The 27972-nt window shown below is 39.1% G+C and overlaps 1 protein-coding gene across 10 annotated transcripts; it reads left to right on the top strand.

The window, feature by feature from the left end:
• The first annotated feature begins 452 nt into the window (after positions 1-452).
• On the top strand, positions 453-27972 carry LOC108998068 (alpha,alpha-trehalose-phosphate synthase [UDP-forming] 1-like). 10 transcript variants are annotated; one of them, XR_004801081.1, is made up of 20 exons: positions 454-765; positions 1249-1428; positions 1587-1980; positions 2163-2260; positions 2392-2780; positions 9166-9280; positions 9459-9560; positions 10221-10371; positions 12256-12344; positions 13119-13167; positions 13751-13851; positions 14765-14952; positions 15666-15783; positions 24163-24336; positions 24413-24535; positions 24643-24730; positions 24859-24989; positions 25077-25175; positions 26404-27073; positions 27225-27968. XR_004801081.1 is itself a non-coding variant. In XM_018974507.2 (18 exons), the coding sequence occupies exons 2-18, from the start codon at positions 1596-1598 to the stop codon at positions 26788-26790; spliced, it is 2787 nt and encodes a 928-aa protein (XP_018830052.1). In that variant the 5' UTR covers positions 454-765; positions 1575-1595; the 3' UTR covers positions 26791-27214. The 10 variants fall into 10 exon arrangements, 1 of the variants encoding a protein (XP_018830052.1); XR_004801080.1 differs by having other exon boundaries at positions 1575-1980; XR_004801083.1 differs by having other exon boundaries at positions 1249-1490.

The following is a 27972-nucleotide window of genomic DNA, read 5'->3' as shown; positions in this document are numbered from 1 at the left end:
TATTAAAACAGTAATGTTATATATAGTCATGAATTATGCAAGTGCTGTACACTCATTTTAAAAAAGAGTAAGGTCAATCATTAAAAAATTATTTTTTTATGTCAGTATCATATTTATTCACTTTTTTTAAAAAGAGTATGCAGAGCTTACATACTACATGACTATAAATATTATTTCTTATATTAAAAACCCGGCATCAATACGGGTATTTTACACAAATTTAGGCATAATTGATAATATCACTCGATCAAATTCGGTCAAACAAAATTGTTACACTCAATTTGCGTAAAAATTCAAAGTTGGTAATTATAATTGTACTTTTTTAGGGTTTCAAAATTGAAGATGGTAGGTAGATTGTGTACATAATATATTTTGGTGGGTTCTCCATATTCAAGTGTTGGCATGGTTACCTGGTTTCGCTATTTAAGGAACAAATCTTTGGGATTTGCATTATTTATTTTTTGGGTTTCAGTTTGCATGGCCAGAAACAAAAGCTCTGTCCACCCACCGAAAGTCTATATCCTGATAATCATCGTCGTCGCTGCATATATTCATATATATTCTGAATAGGAGATTTTTCTCCAAATTTCGTGACCACAGCCTAAAATATCGGTTGGCCAACTTGCTCGCTCGTCTCCATATGGCCAGGCTAGCTTTGCGCTTTCAATGTGTGAGCTTTACAAAAGCAGGGTCAGTGTCACATTTTGTTGATGCACCGTGAACGAGGAATCTTCTCAAGAGATCCGCATTGTGCAGGATAATCCGGTGAGAACAACCCTTACCGGCTTTCTTTTTGTTTCTTTGATTTCTTTACTTCTTTCCGGCCATTCTTGTTTATGTGCACCGTTGTGGAATGGGTTCTTGATGTTGTGTTTGTCTTTGGCTTTTGGGGTGTGGTGTTTTCTTGGTTCGTAGAGATTACAAGCCATTTCAATTGTTCTTGAATGTTTACCCTTGATATATTCTTGAATATTTCAACTGGCTGTTTAAATGTAAAGCCCAGATGTTTATAATCACGCTCAAGGTTGAACAAAGTTCTTTGCCATTTCTTGCATCAAGAAATGTGTTATTTTCCATTTCTTGTATTGAATTGAAGTACTTTGCTATTTTTTGTAGCTCCATTACTGTATTCGGTGGTTTATAAAATTATATATGGATTGTTACAGCTTCCCCCTGCTGTGAATGAGGTTTTTACTTGGTTGAAAAGGTTAAATACATGCGTAAGACATTTTTTTTTTTATCTCTTAGGAAAACCAAACAAAGAATGTGATTAGCGCGTACCATTGCTGGAAAAATAGTGGGTGTTAGTCCTCTTGCTTCAAGTGGTTAAGCATGGAAGATATGTGGGAGTATATGAACTAGAAGAGCAAATCACCATCTGAATGTATATGCGCGATCTCTTGGTTTGGTCCATGTCACTTTGTGAAGGTGAAGAATTCGAGTGGTTAAAGCATGCTCAATATATTGAGTCCTAACAATTTGTTGGAAAAGTTCGTAGTCCTGGAGTCAATCTTCCATTTGAACGTACGTAATATGTACATTTAGCCATGACATTGGAAATTTGCAAATTGAAGTTTTTCTTGCAGAACATAGTTATGCGAGGGAACAAGTATGACTCCAGTCCCATGACACCCAGAACTAGATTGGAAAGGCTTCTGAGGGAAAGAGAGCTAAGAAAATCTAGCCGGTTTTCCCATCCTAGTGCAGAGGCAACAGATGTTAACAAAGAGGCAGAGCTCCCTGCCAATGACCCATGTTCAGCTGAGGGTGATCATTCGGGTCTACCTAATGAGGAAGAGCTATTGGAAGGGGTTGCAGCTGCAAGAGCTTTTGCAGATGGATGTCAAAAGCAAGATGTTCGGCCTCCTAAACAACGTTTATTGGTGGTAGCCAATAGGTTGCCGGTCTCTGCTACCAGAAGGGGCGAGGGCTTGTGGCAACTTGAGATGAGTGTTGGGGGGTTAGTCAGTGCCCTTTTGGGTAAGTAATTGGTTAAATCTAGTTATATCATACTTATATGTACTATTTTTTCTATTCATCAGCTTGCAGGGCTAACAATGATGATGATATTACTTTTTTCCTCCCTCACAAATTATTCTAAAAGCATATTTTTTTATCTTCACTGAGTGAAGTCTAACTGAAGCCTTGAAATTATTTTGAAGGACTGAAGGAGTTTGATGCCAGATGGATTGGTTGGGCTGGTGTAAATGTACCCGATGATGTTGGACGAAGAACACTTACTCATGCCTTAGCTCAAAAGGTTAGCAAATCTTGGTTACATGTTGAAGTTTCCATACAACTTAAGAACTAATAAAATATCATGTATAGTCTTCGATAACATAAATCATGAACAGGTTTTCCCTTCTCCTAACTTTGCTTTATTGCCTGCAGAGGTGCATCCCAGTATTTCTTGATGAGGCGATGGTTCATCAATATTACAATGGTTATTGTAACAACATCTTATGGCCTCTTTTTCATTATCTTGGGCTTCCACAGGAAGACCGCCTTGCGACCACCCGTAGTTTCCAATCTCAATTTGATGCATATAAGAAGGCAAACCAAATGTTTGCTGAAGTGGTGAACCAACATTATGAGGAGGGAGATGTTGTTTGGTGCCATGATTATCACCTAATGTTTCTTCCAAAATGTCTAAAAGAATATAACAACAACATGAAAGTTGGTTGGTTTCTTCATACTCCCTTTCCCTCCTCTGAAATACATAGGACACTGCCTTCTCGATCAGAGCTGTTGAGATCTGTTCTTGTTGCTGATTTAGTTGGGTAAGATATTTATTTGGCTGCATATAATTTGGGCATGCAGGATTCTTTATTTTTATTTTTGCTTCATCACATTCCTTAGGATTGGACTGGTAGTTGAATGGAACTCATAGTTCTTGTGCCTAGGAAGGCCTTCAAGTGTCAATTGACATTAGTCATAGACTTTGGGCTTGCGGTAACTCCGGTTGTGGTCTTATCCTGTGTCTTTTTTTATGTCTGCCAAAGTGCTGGAAAATTATCTACACCTTTTCTTTGATTACCTATCAAAAGAAGAATGTTCATTTAATGAGAAACATCCCATCTGTCGAACACTTGTTTGGAAGTCCTGGCATTAGATGCTGTCTGTCTGTCTCTCCTTCCCTCTTTTTTTTTTTTTTCAGATTTTATTTTACATTAGAATTACTATATTATGAAAAGCACTTATTTACTGCCTGTGACGCCATGATAGTGACTGATATTTCTACTGCTCCTTAAAATATTGGGGGATTCATAAACTTCTGTAGTAGTTGAATAAGAAACAAATGCCAAGCTATTCACTGTTTGTAGATTGTGCTGATTTCCTCAATTTGTTTTTGGGCAAGTGCTTATGAAAAGAAATTTTGGGTATGTGATCATGAAAGAAAAAAATTACGAATAAATCATTGAAAGTCCTGTAAGTTTGTTTTAGCATCACATTTAAAGATATGTGCCTGGGGTTTCCTTTGTGGGAAGTATGATGAAATTGGAAATATGTTACATGTGAAACAAACATCAAAGTACCTAGATGTGTCTTTAACTAGATTTGTTCCAGGTAATCATGTTGTGAGCAGGCTTTCTTTGGTTGTAAGAACTTTATGGACAGACTGAATGACATCATGTTGTGCTAATCACTGATAAAAAAAAAAATGACATCATGTTGTGCTAATCGTTGCTGGTTTTTCATTGGAAAGTTGATAAAGTATGATGCGTAGCATTGGTAGGGAACCTGACTAGAACATGAAATGCATTATGCTCCTTGAAGAAGCTCAGTAGATGCCATGATCCATTTTGGAGCATTTTTTGGTGACCATATTGCATAGCTTGTTTTCCTCATTAATGTCCTCCATCCTGCTAAATTAAGTTCCACCTTGTTGGAAGATGATTCTAGTTGTGGAGTTGGGAATTGTTAAACATTGCCCTAAGAAGCATTGAATACAAAGGAATTTACCCTAGAAGTTAAGAATGTTGGGAATCTAGGATTCTGGCGAGTCACAAGTGAGAGGCAAAAGAAAGAACTTTCTCTCATCCTGTGGTTGCACCTGGAAATGGAACATACAATTTCTCCCGGAACCAGATGGCTCCGGCGAACACGGTGATGGTGCCGGCGGTGGTGACACCATCGGCAGATGATGCCGGCGAACACGGAGACACTATCGTTGTGTTACAACCTACGGTGAAAATGGGTATCTCTCAACCCTCTGCCACCGTACACGGTGAAACTGGGTCTCTCTCAGCCAACGGCGTACACGGCGACACCTTTGTTTCGCCGGCGTCTCCTCTGCAACAGGCAGAGGTTTCGAACCTGGAGGCCCATCTTGGTCCTGCGACGGGAGGGTTACCAGGTTTCACGCGGGGCGTAAATCAGCCACCGTGCGTAGTTGCTGAAGTCCTACACAGCCAGACAGTGCCGAGGAACCTAGGGGAAGGCTCCTCCTCCTTGCCGGAGCTTCAGACCCATCCCGAGGACCACATAGAGCTTATAATGCAAGATGACAGTACTGAAGGTAGAGTTCTCGGGGCAGAGGGGATAGGCTTGGAGATGGTGAACGTTGAGCTCCTTGGGAGCCTAGTCCCTGAGACCCAATTCCCATCTAGTGACGCTGTGGTTGAATGGGAGGGGAGAAATTTATTTGGGGAGGAAGAAAAGAGGGAGATACATTCTACACAGTGGGCTTATAGTGTTGGGGAGCCTATCCCATTGAAACGTTTACTTCCTAATGAATCAACCACTCCGGATTGGATGCTAAAAAAGGTGAAAGAATTACAACATTTGATAGGTATGGACTGTGTGGGTTATGAAGAGCAGTTTTTTGCACTACTTACTGCCATTGAAGCGGGCCACTCGCAAGCCAAGAAATCAGGGTCGAAAAAACAGCGGGAGCTCAAGCGCCTTACTTGGTCATTAAATTATGAAGGAAATTCAAGCCGAGAAAGATTAAAAGGGAAGGGGCCTGCTTCTCCTTTATGAAGCCAAAAATCATATCTTGGAACGTCCGGGGGCTAAATGAGGCAAATAAGAGGCTTCAAATAAAAAATCTGCTGAGAGAATGGAGGGCGGACATAGTATGTTTGCAAGAAACTAAATTGAAAACTATTTCTAGAAGACTAGTTCGAAGTGTTTGGGGTTGTACTTATGCAGATTGGGTGTATCTTGCGTCAAACGGGGCTTCAGGAGGTATTTTAGTAATGTGGGACAGAAGAGTTGTTGACAAAATGGAGGAGTTTGTGGGGGAATATACAGTGGCATGCTCTTTTAAGAATGTGGTAGATAATTTTGTGTGGGCCTTTGCTGGGGTTTATGGTCCAAATGTGGACAATGACAGAAGGTTTTTATGGGAGGAGCTTGCTGGGCTACACAGTTGGTGGGAACTTCCGTGGTGTATAGGAGGGGATTTTAATGTCATTAGATCAACAAGTGAACGGTCGGGTGAGAGTAGGATGCGACCTGCAATGTTAGAGTTCTCTGATTGTATTTTTGAGTTAAACTTGTTGGATATACCTCTCTCGGGAGGTGCTTTTACTTGGTCGAATAATCAGACATGGTCCAGGCTGGACAGATTTCTTATCTCATCAGACTAGGAGGAACACTATCCGGAGGTGTGCCAAAAGAGAATGTCTCGTCTCTGCTCAGATCATTTTCCTATCTTATTGGATTGCGGGGGCATTCGAAGTGGGCGCCGTTATTTTAAGTTTGAAAACATGTGGCTGAAAAGTGAAGGTTTTGTGGATAAGGTGAGGCAATGGTGGACTTCTTATCAGTTTAATGGTAACCCCTCTTTCATTTTAGCCAGTAAACTGAAAGTTTTGAAAAATGACCTAAAGCATTGGAACATACACTCCTTTGGAGATTTAGGGGAGCGTAAGAAATGCATGGTGGATGAATTACAACAGCTTGAGTGTATACTGGAAGTTAGAGCTCTAGCACCGCAGAAAATATTGAGGAAGACTGAGTTGGTTTCAGAATTAGAGAGAGTACTATCATTAGAAGAGATTTCTTGGCGCCAGAAGTCGAGAGCATTGTGGCTGAAAGAAGGGGATAGAAGTACTAAGTTCTTCCATAGAGTTGCCAACTCCCATAGAAGAACTAATACCATTGAAATGCTGAATATAAATGATATGGTGTGTAAGGAGGCCCCTGTGATTAGTGAACATGTGGTGCATTTCTATGAACAACTATTTACAGAAAGAGAGGGATGGAGGCCAAAGGTGGATGGCCTTGGTTTTGATACGATCGAGCCTCAAGAAGCGGCGTGGTTAGAGAGGCCCTTTGAAGAAGAGGAAGTGTATGAGGTAGTAAGAAGTATGGTCAAAGATAAAGCTCCCGGTCCAGATGGTTTCTCGATGGGCTTTTTCCACTCTTGTTGGGAAGTGGTCAAAGTTGATTTAATGAATGTGTTTCAGGAAGTTTCATTGGTTGGGAAGTTCGAGAAAAGCATAAATGCCACTTTTATTGTGTTGATCCCTAAGAAGATGGGGGCGGTGGAGATTAAGGATTTTCGACCCATCAGCCTGGTGAATGGAGTGTATAAAATTATTTCAAAGGTTCTGGCTAACAGATTGGGGGCGGTTATGGGGAAGATTATCATGAAAACACAAAATGCTTTTGTTAAGGGGCGACAAATCTTGGATTCAATTCTTATAGCAAATGAGGGACTAGATAGCAGATTGAAGGCTGGATCTACCGGGATTCTGTGCAAATTAGATATGGAGAAGGCATATGACCATGTAAACTGGGATTTCCTTTTGTATGTGCTGGGTAGATGTGGCTTTGGGGTGAGATGGTGTAGGTGGATCAGGTGGTGTATCTCTACGGCCAAATTTTCAATCTTGATAAATGGCTGTCCGACTGGCTTCTTTAGTAGCTCTCGAGGTCTCAGACAAGGAGATCCTTTGTCCCCACTCCTTTTTGTTATTGTTATGGAGGCATTGAGTAGGATGATATCGGCGGTGGTCACGCATGGGTTGGTGGCTGGTTTTCCGATTGGTGACCCCAATAGGGGTACTATTTCTTTGTCTCACTTACTATTTGCAGATGACACCCTTTTATTTTGTGATGCTGATTACAACCAGTTGAGGACATTGAAGGCTCTGTTATTTTGCTTTGAAGCAGCATCAGGTCTGAAAATTAATTTTGACAAGTCAGAGTTAGTACCAGTGGGGAATGTGAGCAATACTAGGCAGTTAGCTAGCGTTCTTGGGTGTAAGATAGCTTCTCTTCCCATTACCTATTTGGGATTACCTTTGGGGGCTGCTGCTAAGGCCTCATCCATTTGGGATTCTGTTATTGAAAAGATAGAAATAAAATTGGCAGGATGGAAGAGATTGTATTTGTCGAAAGGTGGCCGGGTTACTCTCATAAAGAGTACCCTTTCTAACTTACCTACGTACTTTCTATCTTTGTTTCATTTGCCTGTCAGAGTAGCGGCTCGGATTGAGAAACTGTATCGTGATTTCCTATGGAGTGGGATAGGGGATGAATTCAAATTTCATTTAGTTAGTTGGGACAAGGTGTGTAGACCAATCTCGTCAGGTGGGTTGGGCATAAAGAATTTGAGAACATTCAATCGGGCTTTGCTTGGGAAGTAGTTATGGCGGTATAATTTGGAAACCGGAGCTCTATGGAAACTGGTGATTGATTATAAACATGGAAGCTTATGGGGGGGGCTGGTGCACAAAAGAGGTAATTGGGGCAAGTGGAGTGGGGATATGGAAACACATTAGGCGAGGGTGGGGGGACTTTATTACTCTTTCTAAATTGGTGTTGGGGAGGGGATCCCGTATTAAGTTTTGGGAGGACACTTGGTGCGGGAGTGAGGCCCTAAAGGAGGCATTTCCAGCTGTTTTCCGCGTGGCTCGCAACCAGGAAGCATCCATTGAGGACCTCATAAGTATATCAGGGGATCATGTGCAGTGGAACGTAACATTTAGTAGAGCGGCACAAGATTGGGAAGTAGACATTTTTGAAGCCTTTTTCAGCCTCATATATTCTGTGAAGCCGAATAGACAGCAAGCTGACAGCTTATGGTGGATCCCGACGGGTAAGGGCATCTTCTCTGTTAGATCCTTCTACAAGTCCCTCTCCCACACCACAACCATTCAGTTCCCATGGAAGAGACTTTGGAGAAATAAGGCGCCTCCGAAAGCGGTTTTCTTTACATGGACAGCAGCATGGGGGAAGATTCTGACCATTGACAACCTGAGGAAGAGACGGTTAGTTATATTAGACTGGTGTTGCTTGTGTAAGAGATCAGGTGAGACAGTGGATCATCTATTGTTACATTGCGAGATAACGAGAGCCTTGTGGGTGGAAGTTTTCAGTCGAGTAGAGTTACCTTTCGTGATGCCAGAAACTGTGGTTGATCTGTTGGCCAGTTGGACACTCCCGAGAGGCGTTCAACAAATTAAGGAGGTGTGGAAAATGATCCCGATCTGTATCATGTGGTGTATTTGGCAAGAGCGCAATGATCGGACTTTTGAAAACAAGGAGCGGTCGCCGGGGGAACTTAGAGCTTTTCTTTTCCGTACTTTAATGTTATGGGCCATTGCTATAGATTTTAATGGCCTGAATGTACATGACTTTTTAGCTTCCCTTTCGTTGACCTAGATAGGTGTTATCTCTTGTATCCTTCTTGTGTACTTGGGTTTTTGCCTATCTCTATTTATAATATTATCGATTACTTATCAAAAAAAAAAATATCAGGGTAACAAGCATTTCTAGCCCTTTTATATCAAGTTCATTCTTCAAAGAATACACCATCTGTGCTCATATAGATAATTAATATATGTTAATGTGTTTTTCTATATTTCTCTAGGGGTTAGAGTATTTGGGACCATTTCTTCCCAAGCATGGAGGGAATTACATAGCATGTTGTATCATCACATACTGTAATCTAAAATTACGCTACAGGCAACCTTTTCTTAGTGCTTAAGTTTTTAGAAAAATAAAACCAACTTCTGATGTGACCTCTGGCTATAGTTTTTACAATCTGTTTTTTGTGATAACTATATTAGTTATATGTTATGTGGTAATTACATTTACAATCTAAATGCCCTTGCTATTTCATCGTGAAATCAATTATTTGGTTAGAAAGTTTTATCTCAAGTTCTAAGGTCTGATAATGTTTTAATTGATGAATCTTTTACCTTCCAGTTTCCACACGTATGACTATGCAAGGCATTTTGTAAGTGCCTGCACTCGCATTCTTGGGCTTGAGGGTACACCTGAAGGAGTAGAGGATCAAGGAAAGCTTACACGTGTAGCTGCGGTACATATTAGCTGAACATTCTCTTTCTTTGTTTTATGTGTCCTGCAAAATCTGTGTGCAAAATCTGTGTTTCATTCTTCATATTACATAGCTTTTTCAGCATCAAATATGATTATCTGTATCAAATCCTCTTGAATTATTCCTTATAATGCCTAAGTTTTTGTCTTCTTGACAACAGTTTCCTATTGGGATAGATTCTGAACGATTTATTCGAGCTCTCGAACTGCCTCAAGTTAAGGATCACATGAAAGAACTGAAACAAAGATTTGCTGGCCGAAAGGCAAGAGCTAATTTTTTCAATTTTTTGAAGCATCATATCACTTATCTTATTTATTTTCGAGTAAAGTGCAATTTTTTTAATGAGTAAAGTGCAATTAGAAGTGATTCAGTATGTCTAAACTCTTGTGTATACTTTTTATGAAAATAATTGTAAAGTTCTGCCTTTATTACACACCTTTTCCTTGTGTGACTTAATAGCAATTTTGCTAGTTTTAATATTCTTTTTAACTTTTTTTTTTCTCATTAACAAATCATACTGAAGGCATTAGATAAAAAGTTTGATTTTTGACTATTCAAGCTAAGAATTTGTCTTCCTTTCTTGTGATAAAAACTATTAAGTCTTCACCACAAGATACCTTTTTGATTCTCTAGATCTTGTTTTATATGGGAATATTCTCTCTTATATTTTATATTTAGATCGAAGACTCCAAATATTAAATTACTCTCTTCTTCAATAGATCTAGGCACCATAATGTTGTTACTATTTGACCACTGGTCTGGGTGGTCACATTTGCTGTTGGTCGTGATACTCATGGTCATAGCGGTTCTATTCTTGCTTAAATTTGAGTCCGGGTCTTCATTCCTGAATTTTCAGACTTGTTCGATAGACTTACTGCAATCAGTTTGTTATCTCTTCTTGTTGTTATTCTTTGATGGATAGGTAATGTTGGGGGTTGATCGTCTCGATATGATTAAAGGAATTCCCCAAAAGATTTTGGCTTTTGAAAAGTTTCTTGAAGAAAATCCACACTGGCGTGATCGAGTAGTTTTGTTGCAGATCGCAGTGCCAACAAGGACAGATGTTCCAGAGTGTATTTTCCTTCTTTACATGTTCCCTGCATTTAAATTCATATAACTTGAATGTTGTCTGCTCTATTTGAGTCATAAATACACAGTAGGAATTAAGTTAGGTTGGTGGATGGATCATTGTTAAAGTGTTGATTTAGGTACCTAAAGTTGTATGAGACTTTGTATTTAAGCAGACCTCATCACTTCCACCAACACTAAAATCACAATTTTTTTGTAACATCATTTCAATTTGTCCCACCACTTTCACAAACACACCTAAATTTTTCTCAAAAATATCAAAATACTTCTTATGAAAAGATGCTGCTATTTCTCATAATATCCTATTGTAAAATATCCCAAATTCTGTGTATTGATAATCACAATATGAAAAATAGATAAGTATATTAACTTCAATTTGTTGTATGCTGTTAAGTTATCACTATAATTAAGTAGTTTTACTTGGTAAAAAAAATGCTTTAAATCCTCTGCCTGTTGTATTTTCGTGTGATTTTATTATCGAATTTTTCACTCTATCATCACAATCTTTAACATCAATGGAGTTTCCATTTTTCTTTGTGTTGCAATTTGTTATGTCATATTGTTTCTACTCTATAGATGCGGACATGGGTTATCTAGTAATGCAATTAGAAATTACCAGAGTTTGGAAAAAAATGCAAAAGGGGCAAATAATGTAATCGACTAAAAAGTAGATCTTTGAATATGCACCATACAAGTAGCGTGTCCAAATGATTGGAAAGTCCATGTAAAGCTGCATCTGTTTAGGTGTTTGGGCACGAATGTCGATAAGCGCCACTTGAAAATGTAATAAGTATAGGACATAGTCTGTGAACTTTAAGTGCACTCTACAAAAGAATAGTGTTGTATCCTGAAAGGTTTCTGGTAAATTATTCTGGTCTTCACTCAAATGTGAGAGAGGGGAAGTGAGTTTAGTGACATGATTGACATAAAAACTGCTCAGGTCTGACGTCAAATGACTTTGGGACACGACTATCAGTCTATTGATATATAATAAGACTAAAACTTGTTAAAAAGAAGTTATACTAAGCGTTTTACCATGATTGTGATATTATAAGTTATAAGTGATGACAACAGAATTTAACCAGAATGGGAGAAGGGAAGAGGGTGGGAGATGAAAATCCTCAGTAAAGCAGATGTTGGAGGATTACTTCTTTATCTATACTCCTGTATTTATAAGTACACATCTACATGTTTTCTCAACCTAGCATGACCTTTATTTGAAATACTTGATGTTGGTTAAATAAACCATGATTTTCCACTCCATTCCATTCACAGCCTTAGTTTTTAGATACTTGGGGTTGGTTACTTGTGTACTCATTTCTATTCAACTTAAGAGAGCCCTAACTTTAATTACTCATGGTTGTCTACCTGAATATATTTTAATTATGCAACCCTCTATACCTCTACCATATATCTTTCTACCCTTGGAGGATTTCAAACAAAGTCCAGCTTTATCGGAAGCTAAGTTTGATCACTTCTGAGTCCAATCGCCTATCTTGTATCAAAAGAAAAGGTACTTAATGCTTGTATCAAATTCAAAATATATTTATTAAGATTCTACAATCCTTCTTTATATTTGCCACCCCTTCTTTCATGTAAAACTTTGCCCAGCTTACATGCTCTGAGTTGCTCGATTAATATTCATTGCAGAAATTATATTGCAGTAACATGAATTTGTCTTGGATGACTGCTTTAAAATGTTCTTAACCATCACTATTCATTTTTTCATGGTTAGCCTTGCCTTAGAATTAGTGTCATGAATACTACATGGCAGGGTTACTTAAATAAAAGTAACATGAATTTAATTATGATCGTTATGGTATCATCATGGAGAAACCATTATCAATACCTTCTTGTTACTTTGATAGATCAAAAGCTTACAAGCCAGGTTCATGAGATTGTTGGACGCATTAATGGAAGATTTGGAACTCTGACTGCAGTTCCAATACATCATCTGGTTTGTCTTTACCTTTTCAACTTTTACTTCTATCAAACATTACAAAATTACATATAGAGACTAAACAATAACTTCCTTTAGCGGTTAAGATGATAATTCCATAGTTTTGATTTCGTATTTGTATCACAAGACAGACATGCTTCTCAGGGTGTGCACTCATGCGTGTGGACATATGGGCTGGGAGTATAGTAACTGATAAATCCATTTTCTCCTCCAGCATTCCACCTATGTGCGATTTGCATGTGAAAATTTGTCACAATTTGGGAGGTCTTGGGATTTGAACACAATCTCGCACTTTGAGGCTCTTATGGATTACCATTTATCCCAAAAAATTCTAGGAAGTGGCGAATGAGTTTATTTATTTAAAAAACAACTTCAAAACTTTCTTATCTTGTATATTCTGTATACTTTTGCACTAGTTCACGCCAATAAAGAACTATGAGGACATGTTCATGTTCCGTATACTCTCAATCTTAACCAATAAAATATCAGTTTTTTCTGTAGCAAATATGTGTTCTTCCATCTTATTTTTAATTGTAAAGGTAAATTTAAAATTATAAAAGAGATTTACTTTTTCATAGTCGTGCATTTTTTGGCCATGTATAGACTATGCAGAAGCTGAAAATTAGGTAACTATTATCGCATTTAAGCTCTTTCTTGCTTCAATTTTATTTTTCTTTTTATTATTTACACCGCAATAAATATTTTAGCAATGCTATTACTATGCATTTTTCTCCTGCAACTGAAGATATATAAGGCATTCTATTCTTGCAGGATCGATCTCTTGACTTTCATGCATTATGCGCACTCTATGCTGTTACTGGTACTCATTTTTGTGCTGTAATGATAATCTTCATAATCATTATTGTCTTTGTTGCTTGATGATTTGCCTCAAGTACCGTCAATTGTGGTGAAAATTAGGGGCTCCTGTACCACAAATTTAAGATGGCTTAGTTGTTGAAATAGTAAAAGGAAACAAATCAAACACTAAAAATGCCAATCAATATATTGAACACACCAGTTATTTACCACAAAAATGTACTGTCATGCTAGTTAAATGAAGAATCAAATCTCCTGGTTAGCTTATGCCTATGTTCTTTATTGTATTTTTGTTCTTGTTACTTAACATCTTTTAAATGTACCCTGCCTTCCAGTTTGGAGTAGAAGGTTCTTTCTCTTGTCCCTAATAAATCAATCATTTTTATAGAAATTGGCAACAAATATCTTAGTTCTTAGTGGTACATTAACAACCTTTGTTACATGTTGACAAACATTCAAGCATGTTTGTGAACTGAAATCCCAGCATGTGATCCATCAATAGGGGAGATGAAATTAACGTATCATTTCTTCTGCACTTTTGTATGAAAGGCAATGCTCATGGAGTTTCGTGACTCTTTCTTGTTTAGATGTAGCACTTGTAACATCTTTAAGGGATGGAATGAACCTTGTCAGCTACGAGTTTGTTGCGTGCCAAGCTTCCAAGAAAGGAGTTCTCATTCTAAGTGAGGTAATTAAAGCTTTTTACTTATTAGGTTTTGTTAAATCAGCAATTGTCCCAAAACTTTAAGCTTACGGTAAGAGATGAATTTAATTTTTCAATTAAACTAATAATACTACTCCTCACATGTGGTCGAGACTCCTCATCATAATTGTACCCCAAAGTGGAGTGTGGAGTCAGGGATGTTCATTTTAAGGGTTTGTTTTTGACTTCTTGTTTTCTGCCCCTTAATGGAATTTTCTTTCTTTTTTTCTTTTTCTTTTAATTTTTTTCATGTTACACATGGAAGATTCATGATATTGTATGTGTGATACCCTATACTAATGATGAGTGTAGTTGTAATATGGGATCCCACATTATTTGGGAGGAAGAAGTTCCTCCCTTGGGGTATTACAAATAGTATCAAAGCTTATCACAACTTGAAGTGTGAAACTTGAGACATGCCACCTAAGCTGGAATGGCCCAACGAGTACTTCGGGAATTTAAGGGGGTGATATTGCGATACCTCATACTAATAATGAGTGTAGGTGATGAATAGGATCCCACATTGATTGAGAGGGAGAAGTTCTTGCTCTTTCCAATTGTATCGTTGACTAGTCCTTTTAGAGTATGGTACAATTGGAAAGAACAAGATGTGATTTGGGGTGCGGTACCATAAATAGGATGAAACATTATTATAACACAGCCCTGTGCACTTATTGGTACATTTGACAATTGTACCATTGATTAGTCCCTTTGGAGTATGCAAGATGTGATTTGGGGAATGATATTTCACTTATTTGAGGACTTTCTGGATATGATGGAAAAAGAAAAAGAGCACTGTTGCATTTGATTTGTCAAATGCAAATCATCAAATTCACTAGTTTGGGTAAGAGATATTTCTGAACTGAGTTGTGTTCAAATCGTACTTTTTTGTTCCTAGTTTGCAGGTGCAGCACAGTCTCTTGGAGCTGGGGCTATTTTGGTAAACCCATGGAACATCACTGAAGTTGCATCTTCCATTAGCTATGCTTTAGATATGCCAGCGGATGAAAGAGAAAAAAGGCATCAGCATAACTTTAAGCATGTGACAACTCACACATCTCAAGAATGGGCTGCAACCTTTGTAAGGTGTTGATCATATCATAATGCTGCAATTTACTCTAATTGCATGGACTAACACTGGCCCATTTTATGAATTTGTATCTTTGGCAGTAATTTAGATCGACTTTTGCTACAACTGAGGTCTTACAGGATTAGTTACCAAAAAAAAAAGAATTTTTCCCCTTCTGTGGTCCTCTATTGATGAGAAGGTGTGCACTATTGTTTTCAAATGTTGATTTCTCACCAATATGGTGAACAAAGTTGTTAGGATCTGTCTTGTGCAATCTTGGTTTAGGGTGAAGTCACATGGATGTAGGAAAGAGGATACTGTTATTTAAATCTTTATGTAGCCTCACAACTATGTGATAGAATTAGAATAAAGATGAAGTGTGGGTAATTACTTTTTTCCACAATAACTGGTATTAATATTGGCTGAAAGTGAAATGATTTGGAAGTAGCTAGAGAAGGAGGGAGGAGGGGGGGAGGAGGGTTCTAATATTGTATTGTATGTAATGTTGTGCCATCTATTATATTTTTTACCCATAAAAAAAATATTGTATTGTCTGTAAGTTCGAAAGATTGTATATGAAAATGAAGATTAACATGGATATATGGGTTGCTTCCTATTTTGTCATTCATGAGAATAGAACTTTCTACATACTATGTGCACCTTTGTTTTCTTTCTTCCTTAAATTTTCTTTCACGCTTTATCTTTATTCTGAAGCTCTCCTGCTATGCAGTGAACTCAATGATACCATTGTTGAAGCTCAACTTAGGACAAGACAGGTTCCACCATTACTTCCAATGAAAGATGCAGTAGATTGTTACTCGAAATCCAATAATAGATTGCTAATACTAGTAAGCTTATTTTATTTGTTTTTCTTATTTTATTTGTTTTTTTCATTGTATAAGTTTGATGTTTCAAGCTTATGTGCTCTTGTGCTTTGAATAGTAACTTAACTATCAATTTTTGAAGATTTATTGAATCACATATAGAAAGATCTAAACACCAAGCTTGTACTGGTTTCCTTAGTATATAATTAGGAATACCTCTTTTTTATGCATATATATAGATGTGTGTGTACACATTTCCTTTCTCCTCTACTCTTTCTCTCCGTACACATTTCCTTTCTCCTCTCATACATGCATGCATGTAATCTCTCCCGCGCTTCTTGCCGGAGTTGATTCTCTGTTTTTCCACCCTCTGTTTTTCTTCCTCTTTTAGTTTCTTTTCTCCCTTTCTCTGCTGCTGTTTTAGTATGGATGTTGATGGAAGCTTTTCGGTGGAGTCTAAAACCTTCAGTTTTGTGAGGAGCAGGAAAATGGTTTTGTTTCTCTTCATTAATGGGACGTCAGCTTCATGGTTGGCAAGGATGGTGGAGGAAGCTCTTGCTTCAAGTGGGTGCCAAGAGTTTTTCAGAAAGTTGTGGGTGGGCAATGGTTTTCTCATACTCCAATGTCATAGAAACAGTAGGGGTTGCTTTTTGTGTTTGGAGGAGTTTCAAAATGGTAGGAGTTTTTTGATTATTCCTGAAAGTGAGAAGGGATAGATGGGAATGTTTTTCTTACCACCTCAAGAGGATGGCTAGCCTTCGTGGGGGTGGTGCGGTTACAGTGAAATCTTCTCCCTCAAATGGTGTCTCTTTTGCTTCTGTTTTGAGGTCACCAGCACCCTCACAGGCAAGAGGCAATTTTGCCATGGAGTTGAGAGGCAAGGAGCGATGTGTTGCAGGTGATTCTCACTGCATAGGTAGTGGAACGTCGTGTACGAAATTGGGGGAGATGGAAGGTATTTTGTGGGCTATCAGAGCACAGTTGTTTGGTGTATTTGAGGAAGTTTCGGTGTTGATGAATAAAGTGGATACAAGACTTAACTTGGTAATGGAAGTAGGAAAGGAAGCTGGAGTGTTTGGTATGGGCTTCAAGGGGCCTTTGTGCCCACAAGCTGTAAGTGAGTCTGTGGGCCTCGAGCCCACCAGGCCCATTAGGCCTCAAGCCCCCTGTATTGCCAAGGGCACCCTCGAGCCCGTGAGCCCCAGCGCTTGGGCTGTAAAGGCTCCCCCCATCGGCGGTTGACCTCGCCGTCTCACTGGCGGCACAGACGACGGTCGCCGGTGAACCCACGGCGACAGAGAAGCAAAGCTCCCCGAGGCAAAAGGAGTCGGCTTGTGTCGCCAATCGCACCCTGGGCTCGGAGATCTTACCAACGACACAAAATGAGCTTTCGCCCCCGACCTAGAAAGAGTTGTTGTGCTCGTCCAAGTCACAGACAGGGCCGATGGCCTCTGGCTAATTTTTTGGGCTCGCCCCTGACCTCAGATGGGAGGAAAATTTACATGGAGGCTTTGACCTCCACTGGGCTACCTTGGGATGTGGGTTCAGACATCCCCTCGCACACTTCTGGTCCTTCTCAACTCTCAGATGTTCTCATTAGGGCTCAGGGATTGCCTATTTCTTCCAATGTTTTGGAGACCCCTTTAATGATTTTGTGTACTGTGGAAGAAGGGGATGATGAGTCATCGATTGAAGGGGCTTTCTCAGATGATGAGTCTTCACACGGGTCTGATCTACAGCTAGTTTGTAAGGAGTATGGAGATGACACGGATCTGGGGGATCCTGGAGATGTTCCTAGTCTTCTATGCTCGCTTCCACCAGTGCCTTCAGGGGTGGGATTACAACCTGTTGGGTATTACAAAAGGTTGATGTTCTTCGACACTACCTTGGGATCTCATGTGAAGGTTATGAGGAACAGTTTAAAGCCCTCATCATTGCCATAGAAGTAGGTCAACCACAACTTGCTAAATCTGCTGCTAAAAAAGACAGGGAGCTCAAGAGGCTTGCTTGCTCCATTAAATATGATGTAAGAGAAGGAAGCGCGAGCAGGGGAAGACACAATGATAGGGTGAACCTCGATAGTCCATGAAGCCCAATATCCTCTCATGGAATGTTCGGGGCTTGAATGATCAAAACAAGCGCCTGAGAATAAATAACTTATTACGGGAATGGAAGCCAGATGTGATCTGTTTGCAAGAGACTAAGTTGAAGTATATCGATAGGCAATTAATAAGAAGCCTATGGAATTTTCCTTACGTGGGATGGACCACCCTTGTCTCTAAGGGTGCTTCAGGGGGCATATTAGTGATGTGGGATAAAAGAGTAGTCAATTTGGTTGAGGATTTCGTTGGTGCATTTTCGGTAGCTTGCTCTTTCTCAAATGTTGATGGTTTCGTTTGGGGGTTCTTAGGTGTTTACGGGCCAAATTTGACAATAAAAGACAACTTATGTGGGACGAAATAGCTGGTTTGTGTAGTTGGTGGGATTTCCCGTGGTGTATTGGAGGCGGATTTCAACGTCACTCGGTTTCAGAGTGAAAGATCAGGGGATTCCAACATGGGCTCAGCTCAGCCATGGCTGATTTTTCAGCACTTATTTTTGAGTTGGAACTGGTTGATCTTCCTCTGGCGGGAGGAGATTTCACTTGGTCTAACGGGAAGGCTTGGTCTAGGTTGGACAGGTTCATTTTCTCTTCCTCCTGGGAGGTTCACTTCCCCAACCTTTGCCAAAAAAGGCTTTCCAGACTTTGCTCCGATTACTTCCCCCTCTTATTAGATTGTGGGGGTCTTCACAGGGGACGGAGATATTTTAAATTCGAGAACATGTGGTTAAAGGTTGATGGGTTCTCGAAGAAAGTTAGATCATAGTGGAACTCCTATCAACTCATAGGCACCCTAGCTTCATTAATGGCTGGGAAACTAAAAGCTTTGAAAAATGATCTAAGGAAATGAAATCTGGAAGTCTTTGGGAATATTAATGACCAGCGATTCACTCTCTCTCAAGAGCTGCAGCATTTTGATGTGAAAGAAGTAGGAGGGACTCTTTCGGAGGATAAAAAAGTAAGGAAAATGGTAGTAGTAGATGAGCTGGAAAAAATCACCCTTATGGAGGAGATCTCTTGGAGACAAAAATCTCGAGCCCTTTGGTTGAAGGAATGGGACAGATGCACAAAGTTTTTCCATAGAGTTGCTAATTCTCATCGTAGAAACAATGTCATTGAGGTCCTACATTCGAAAGGCAGGATTTTGACGGACAGCGTTGAGATAAAAAATCACATTGTGCATTTTTATGACAAGCTTTTAACGGAGCAATATCAATGGAGACCCTAGGTAAACGGACTAGATTTTGATTCAATGGATCAAGCAAGTGCAGCTTGGTTGGAGAGGTCCTTTGAGGAGGATGAGGTACTTAGTGTGCTTAACGAGATGGCTAAAGATAAAGCGCCGGGCCCCGATGGCTTTACAATGGCTTTCTTCCAAATTTGTTGGAACATTATTAAAGAGGATCTTATGAAAGTTTTTCTTGAATTTCACTCTTTCATGAAATTTGAGAGAAGCCTAAATGCTACTCTCATTGCCCTTATCCCGAAAAGGGTAAGGTCGGTGGAGGTACATGATTTCGGGCCCATAAGTTTGGTGAGTGGGGTTTATAAGATCATATCAAAAGTGACTACGTGAAGTTATGGGGAAGATCATCTCGAAGTCACAAAGTGCGTTTGTTAAAGGAAGACAAATTTTAGACTCCGTTCTTATTGCTAATGAATGCTTGGAGTCTAGAGTTAGAAGCGGCACTCTAGGTCTCTTGTGTAAATTGGATATGGAGAAAGCATTTGATCATGTCAATTGGGATTTCTTGTTGTACATTCTTGGCAGGCACGATTTCGGGGAAAGATGGTGTTAGTGGATAAAACATTGCATCACAACCGTTAAGTTTCTCCACTTTGATCAATGGTACCCCCGAAGGTTTTTTTTGCAGCTCTAGGGGTTTGCGACAAGGGGACCCTTTATCTCCTTTGTTATTCATTATAGTGATGGATGTATTGAGTAGAATGTTGGAGGGGGTGATGGATAGGAGTTTCATCTCGGGCTTCTCGGTGGGTAGTTCATTGCATGAAAGCTTATTAGTCGCACATCTCCTTTTCGCCGATGATACGTTTGATTCTATGTGACTCAGACCCCGATCAGATTCGCTCCTTGAGAGCCCTCCTGCTGTGTTTTGAAGTTGTTTCAGGTCTTAAAGTGAACTTATCGAAGTCCGAGCTAGTTCCAGTTGGCTTGGTTAACAATCTAAGTGAAGTGGCTGCCATCTTGGGGTGCAAGGTGTCACTCTTGCCTATGAAGTATCTGGGACTTCCTTTGGGGGCCCCCCTACAAATCTAAGGCAATGTGGGATGAGATTGTTGAGAAAATTGAATGTAAACTGGTGGGTTGGAATATAATTTACTTGTCTAAAGGCGGCCGAATCATGCTTATTAAGAGCACACTTTCTAATCTTCCAACATATTTTTTATCTTTGTTCCCTTTACCTGCAGGGGTGGCAAATAGACTGGAAAATATCTTCCCTTGATTTCTTGTGGGGAGGGCTAGAAGATGAGAAAAAATTCCATTTGATTAAATGGGATAAAGTTTGCACCCCTTTGTCTTGCAGTGGTTTGGGGATTAGAAAATTGAGAATCTTCAACAAGACTCTACTTGAGGGGAGGGCTAGAAGATGAGAAAAAATTCCATTTGATTAAATGGGATAAAGTTGCACCCCTTTGTCTTGCGGTGGTTTGAGGATTAGAAAATTGAGAATCTACAACAAGGCTCTACTTGGAAAGTGGCTATGGCGGCATCATAAGGAAGGGGACGCTCTTTGGAGAAGCATCATCGACATTAAATTCGGGAGTATTTGGGGAGATTGGTGCTCTAATGCAGTAAGATGGGCCTATGGGGTGGGTGTTTGGAAATTCATTCGAAACGGATGGGAAGTTCTACTCGGTAATTTCAGATTTGAGGTGGGAAGGGGCACGCGCATCAGATTTTGGCATGATATCTGGTGTGGTAATGTGGCCTTGGAAAATGCTTTCCCCTCGCTTTATAGGATTTCGTCAGACAAGGATGCTTCTGTGGCTGATAATATGAGCATCTCCGCAAATTCTATTAATTGGTCAGTGAGTTTTTCTAGAGCTGTACAGGACTGGGAGGTGAACGACATTGTTGATTTCTACAATGTTTTATACGCGTTGAAGGTACAAGCAGGTAGGAAAGACGGACTAATATGGACACTTACCGGGAACAAGAAATTTTCAGTCCGCTCTTATTACAAGTCTTTGACGGTTCATCCCACCAATGCCTTTTCTTGGAAGAGCATTTGGAGGAGCAATGCACCCTTTAAAGTTGCCTTTTTTGGCTGGTTGGCATCCCATGGGAAGATATTGACTATAGATAAACTGAAAAAGAGAGGCTTTTACTTAACCGATTGGTGCTTTATGTGCAAACACAGCAGCGAATCAGCAGACCATCTACTTCTTCACTGCGAAGTAGTCGAGGCTTTATGGGATGACATTTTCACTAGGCTTGGTATTGCATGGGTGATGTCCAAGAGGGTCTTGGATTTATTGTCATGTTGGAGAGGGATTAGGGGCAACTGTCACATTGCAGCTGTTTGGAAGATGGTACCTCTATGTTTAATGTGGTGCACATGGAATGAAAGAAATGGCCGATGTTTTGAAAATAGGGAACACTCTCTGGATAGCTTTAGGGCCTTTTTCTATCACACTTTGTTGCTTTGGGCTTCTTCTATTGTATTGAATGGGAGGAATTTTAATGACTTTTCCGCTAATGTAACTTCTTACGTAAATTAATGTAACTTCTTACTTATAAAAAAAAAAACAACATTTATATGTACATAATTTGCATGGGTGAACCGTGAATATATATATATATATATAGCAAAAAACAAAAAAGAATACACACACATACACACTATTCTTTGTTCTCTTATGTTTGGTAAGGCCTGATTAAAAACTGTTAGTGAGAGAAAAACATGCGTACTCCCTCTCAATATTCTATCATGTATAGTACAGACAAGCAACACAATTGACCATTAGACCCTTGCGTTGTATACTTCATTATATTGGTGCCTTTTATCATTTATTACAAGCATATTGCTTCCTTAACACCACTTCAAGTTGGAGGGCATATATATCAGAACCTTATTTTGAACAAAGTAACCATCAAAATCAATATGTTTGGGCCATTCATGAAAAAAATGAATTGATAAAATATGCCAAGAAAAAACTTATTATCATAAGATAATGGAACAAGTGTTGAAGCAAGAAACCAATCTAGAAAGTTACAATATCCATAGTAGATTAGCTATCTGAAAAACCTCTACAATTGACATCTATATTGCCTTTCACTTGTGCCCACTCGATCCATACCGTTATCTGAGACAAAGAGGTATCTTAATATACCCAACAATTGGAGTAACATCTATATGTGGGACCATAGGATCTTCCAAGAACTGGCTCATTACAGTCATTACATACAAGATATGCGATCTAGAGATAGTAAGGCAATTAATTGCTTAACTAGTCAGTGAATCTGGTAAGATCTCCAAATAACTCTCCCATATCCTTCAAGTGTTAGTGATTTGGATTCATGGCAACGTCAATGGGTTGAGCACCTAACATGCTTGTTTCCTTTGGCAAAATAAGTACACACTTCCATGGATCACAGGGGACTGGCTCCCTTTTGTCCCTGAGGAGGTGTTGCAATCAGCCTTGTGTAGCTCATAGAGCATTAGTATTTTTCTCACTTTCCCCGACTTAAGTCAAGGTCACTGACAAATGTACACCAAACCTTTGAAGGATGAGTTTCTAATTCGCCATTCCTATCAATACAGGCTTCCACTCTTCTTCCCCTTTTTATGATGTGGAACCTCACTAATGCAGGGCTCTTCAGATCAACCTTTGGAGAGTAAATTCAGATAAACGACCCACTAGAACCGTGTGTGAGGTAAGCTAGGGGAACTCCTAGTGTGGAATTAAACCTAGGATGTCTGAGTCTAAGGCTCATTCCAAGCCCACCCTTTGACCACTAGGCTACACTCTGAAAGATTAGTCTTCTTGCTTCTATCCCAATAGAAGAGCATACTCGGCTTCTGTGATTGGGTGAGGGAACTAAAAGGACCTGTAAACCGTGTGGGTGGGATTTTGAGTACACAGAAAGGGAAATTGATCGGGCGTGCCTTTCATGTAGAGCTAGAGATGGGGTCACCATAGTGGCTGACTATTACCCATTGGAACCACCGCAACCAAGGTGCATGTAAACATATGGAATCACTCCAAGCACAGTGATTCTTACTATCTGAAATGTTTTCTATATGCAAGAAAATCATAGTTATCACTTGGGAAAGAGAGGACTTAGCACTCTACATTGAATCAATGAACACTAAAGATTGCCAGCTGCCACCCTTGACCCTGCAAAAAGTGAAGATCTGCTCTTCAACCTTACCCTTGTACAGTCCCCATTGGATCAGTGTTTTGCGGATCACCATCCAATGGGTCAATTCCATTTTCATTGGTTTTCTGAGTACTGCCCATCTAAGCTGCTCTTGTTGTTGCTATGTGAAGGGTTAGAGTGGGGTTTTTGAACCAAGTGTTGGTGCTTTTGTAGTGAGAGACAATACCACAGCAGCGATAGAGCCTAGGGTTGTATTGTTTGGGAGACCCTAGGTCAAAAGAGGTTCAGACAGTGTGGGTTTGAGATCAAAGCTGGAGGGTTAGTGGTTATTGAGGTTTCAATTGGTAAGAGATAATGGAGTTTCTAGAGAGCTAGAGACATGTAAGAGGAAGGAGGAATGAGTAGGAAGAGCTTGGGGTGGCAATGAGAAGAGATGAATAAGAAAGAAGAAGTGAGGTGCTCTGGAAGGAAGGATAAAATAAGAAAAATATGGAAATAGGTGAGTCAGGAGGATTCGAAGCCTGGGTTAGTTACTGTGTGCTTATTGTTCTCTGCTTGTTTCCTCCGTGTTTTCAGAGGTGTATGTTTTCTGTTTCTGAAAACATTTGCTACTGCATTGTTTTGGGTTTCTAAATGTGTTTAATAAACTTCGTTGCCCAAATATCTATTAATTAAGAAACCAGCTTTTTTTTAATCATTTTAAAACCAGTTACTAAACAGGATCGATGGTTTTTGGTTCTTCAAAGAGGGAAAAGGGAGGATGGCACATTTATGTGGTCCTCTTCCTGTGTTAATGCCCTAATGTACTTGGTAACCTTTTCAGTGTGCAATCTGTTTGTGTTTAGTAACCTTGCACTGCATTTTTCACTCCACTACAGTGACTACAGTGTACAATCTATTATTCTGTAATAGATATAATAGGCAGATCCTAATCACTGTTATTTCCACATCTCAGGGATTCAATTCTACCTTAACTGAATCAGTGGATGCTCTTGGGAGAAATGGTCAATTAAAAGAAATCGAGCTTAAACTGCACCCATATATAAAGGAGCCTTTAAAGAAGCTTTGTGATGACCCAAAGACAACAATTGTTGTCCTTAGCGGAAGTGACAGAACTATCTTGGATGATGTATGGCATTTTTCTCCAATTACACAATCTTTTTCTCTTCAAAATTATGGTTATGGACTAATAACTTCTTGTGTAGAACTTCAATGAATACAACATGTGGTTGGCAGCAGAAAATGGTATATTTTTGCGTCCTACGATGGGAGAATGGATGACAACAATGCCTGAAAATTTATACATGGATTGGGTTGAGAGTGTAAAAGTTCGTAGATTAATTACATTTTTCTTTTGTTTTTTTTACGTAGAATATTAAATGAGATTTTTTTTGCTTTAAACCCTATGACTTCTGATGATTGTGTATGTTATCAGCATGTTTTTGAGTATTTTACTGAAAGAACACCTCGATCTCATTTTGAGCTTCGAGAAACTTCCCTTGTATGGAACTACAAGTACTCAGGTACCAGGCAATTTAATCGATATTTTCTTCTTCTTCAATTAGTTTATTTTTTTTAAGTTGTTTTAAATTATGCTGTATGGTTTTGTTCGTACATTGATCAATATTTGTATGTGTAACTAAAACATTAGATGTTGAGTTCGGAAGGATTCAAGCAAGGGATATGTTGCAGCATCTTTGGACAGGTCCCATCTCTAATGCATCAGTTGATGTTGTCCAAGGCAGCCGGTCTGTTGAGGTCCGAGCAGTTGGTGTTACGAAGGTACATGCATTTTGATATGCTGGTCTTTCATGAATGTTCCATGTCTATGATATTACAGGTTAATCATAATATTCCATATGCATATAGGGTGCAGCTATTGATCGTATCTTAGGAGAAATAGTTCGATATAAAGGCATGAAGTCACCCATTGATTATGTCCTGTGTGTTGGGGACTTTCTAACAAAGGTTTGTCGATATTAACTCGAGCAGCTTTCCTGTTACTGCAAAATATTGTTTTATTGGAATATATTTATTTGGAGAAGAGTAATTGTATTTTGCTGGACCTTCATTCCAGTTGGAGTTACTTATATTATAATGTGTTTTATATCAAAAGAAGTCTGAAATATGCTAGTAACCAGATCATTTTTGTTTTTATTTTGTCCCAACTTGGGCTGCATAGCTGTGGTTTCACAATGAGTGCCAGTTTTAAAGATGAAGTAAAACTTTTTCTTAAAAGATGTAATGGGTACAAAGTGCATTCTAGCAAAGCCAATTTGTTTCTTAACAAAATAGAATCTCCTCATAAGCATGGTCTGGAGGGTGATGTCATGGATTCAATAAGCATTTAGATAATGTGTAATATGGCTTATATTTTCAGTATTTTTAACTACATTATTATAATATATTAGTTAGAGCATTTAAATACCAATATGATTCAGATTGACTGGATGTATGATGCTTCTATTTGGTTTCATAGAATTTCAGATGAATTTGGGCAAGTTAGTGATTTTGGCTCTAAAGCTAGACCACTTAATTATAAAAAATGTGAAAGGAAAAAGATAAAAAAAAATGAAGAAAGAAAAGTTGATAATGGGAACGCACTTGACGTATGTGATGATTCATCAACTGTAATTTAGTTGACATGGAAGCTAAATTTGTTAGACAATTATATTTTTGATATTTTAGTAACACCACAGAATTCTGTGCCATTTTACACAATCTTGTCAATTGATAGAGTTATCTTCTCTTCCTCTGGTGATGAGGAATTATAAATGAGTTTCTTTCTGGGTCACAGTAAGCCTTGAAGCATCTGCAGCTTGTGCAATACATTTACCCATAATGGTGTACCATTAAATTGATATCTGGCTTACTTGGGAGAAAGTTGACAGATCCTTTTATTCCCAGTAGCTACAACTCTCATAACCTGTTGGGGTTCCTATATTTATAAGGTTAATCATGATTCCTTGGTTGTTTATAGCATTGTAAATTCATAATACGTAGCTGTTAATCCGAGCATATGACATTTTTATAAACTGTTGTCTCTTGTAAACCATCCTTTGTGGCTAAAGGCTGACTTGTTCTATTGAATCTTGTTCATAGTAATAGTAACATTGTAAAGATACAAAAATATTTGTATTTGCAATGAAATGTAATATGCAAATCCAAAATATCACATCTGAGTTTTCTGCTTCAGGATGAAGATGTTTATACATTTTTTGAGCCTGAGCTTCCTTCTGAATCGCCACCTGCAGCAAGAGGCATGCTAACCAACCTTGTCAGGGCATCTGTGCCAAAGATTCCAGCCAGTAAAAGTGCATCCAAGTCGTCTCGCCTCAAGAAACAGCGTTCAATGTCTACTTTAGAAAAGAGAGCAATCAGTCACGGAAATGAGATTGTTTTGCAGCCTATAATGCAAGATAGAAAGTCAATGCGTGAGGGTTCTTCAGTACTTGATCTCAAAGGTGACAATTACTTCTCTTGCGCTGTTGGGCGAAAGAGATCAAATGCTCGTTATCTCCTTGGATCAGCCGATGATGTTGTGACTCTCCTAAAGGAACTGGTGCAGTGTCCATCTAGCTGATCACATTGTGCCGACAGCAATTATTGCTGTGAATCTGAAGGTTGAGATGCTTGGGCATGGTTATGTTGTGGTGGTTGCCTGATTTCCTCATACATGTGCATATATCAATCTCTTCGTCTACGGTGTCCAAGCGGCTATATATTTTTTCTTGGTCCACATAAGTTCAAGTTTTACTAAGTATAGGAGCATCAGGATGAGCTTGAACAAATTACATTGATACAAGAAATATTCAGACGATATTTTTCATACAACACAAGAAACAAGAAAAGAAGAGAGGTTACAGGTAAGATCTTCCAATGCTTACTTTGTAACATTGACCCCAATAGGACATTAGATTCTGATTTACAACTTTCTTCAATCAAATTGTTGTGATAAATAAATTTAACATGTATTCAAATGATCATTTTTTTTTTCTTTCTATGGCTGCAAGCCAGGCTTGGTCACCACTTTCCATGCATAGAGAACATTCTGTGCCTAAACATCGAACCCCCCCTTTTTTTGGGTCTTGGAGATCAAAATAAGTAGAGTTGGTATTCAGAGAGCACCCCACCAGGTTTGACTGTACTGAAACAGACCATGTTGTTGTTCTGGTGCACCAAGACATTCTCGTCCTTTCCCCTATATCCATCTATAGGGCATGTACCTAAAGATTGAGTCTGCAAAATAAGAAGATCTTACTGCATGTCATTGCTGATGAAAGCTATATAGCTGGAAAGATGGTCCTTTAAAGAACAGACAAACAAACTTGGAAATGAAGATTGTTGACAAGCAAGTGAAGTGATGGATGCTAAGAAGTGTGGGTAATTAGATAAAACGAGAGGCTCCGCTCATGCCTTTTGGCGGAAAGGCAAATGCTAAGAATATGGGGGGGTACCAGAAGCCGAGAGAGATCGTTTGGGGATAAGTTGAATTGGCACAAATGTCAACAACAAAATATGGCATAGATTGGCACAAAGTAGGCAATTTTTTTGACTTAGCTTATTAGCGCATACACAAAGAATGAAAGGAGTTATATTTATTATCTTTGCTTGAATAATATTCCCTTCCGCATGCCTTTGGAATTGGATTTGGTGGTCCTTTTGAGGCCATACCATTGGATTTAGACCTCCACTTGAGAGGTTAAAAAAAAACTCCATTCCACGTCATCTATGCACTCTACTCTACTCTACTCTATTATGTAAT

The sequence above is a fragment of the Juglans regia genome, chromosome 3, assembly GCF_001411555.2.
Source record: "Juglans regia cultivar Chandler chromosome 3, Walnut 2.0, whole genome shotgun sequence".
Classification (NCBI taxonomy): Eukaryota; Viridiplantae; Streptophyta; class Magnoliopsida; order Fagales; family Juglandaceae; genus Juglans; species Juglans regia.
This window is presented reverse-complemented; position numbering and strand designations above follow the sequence as displayed.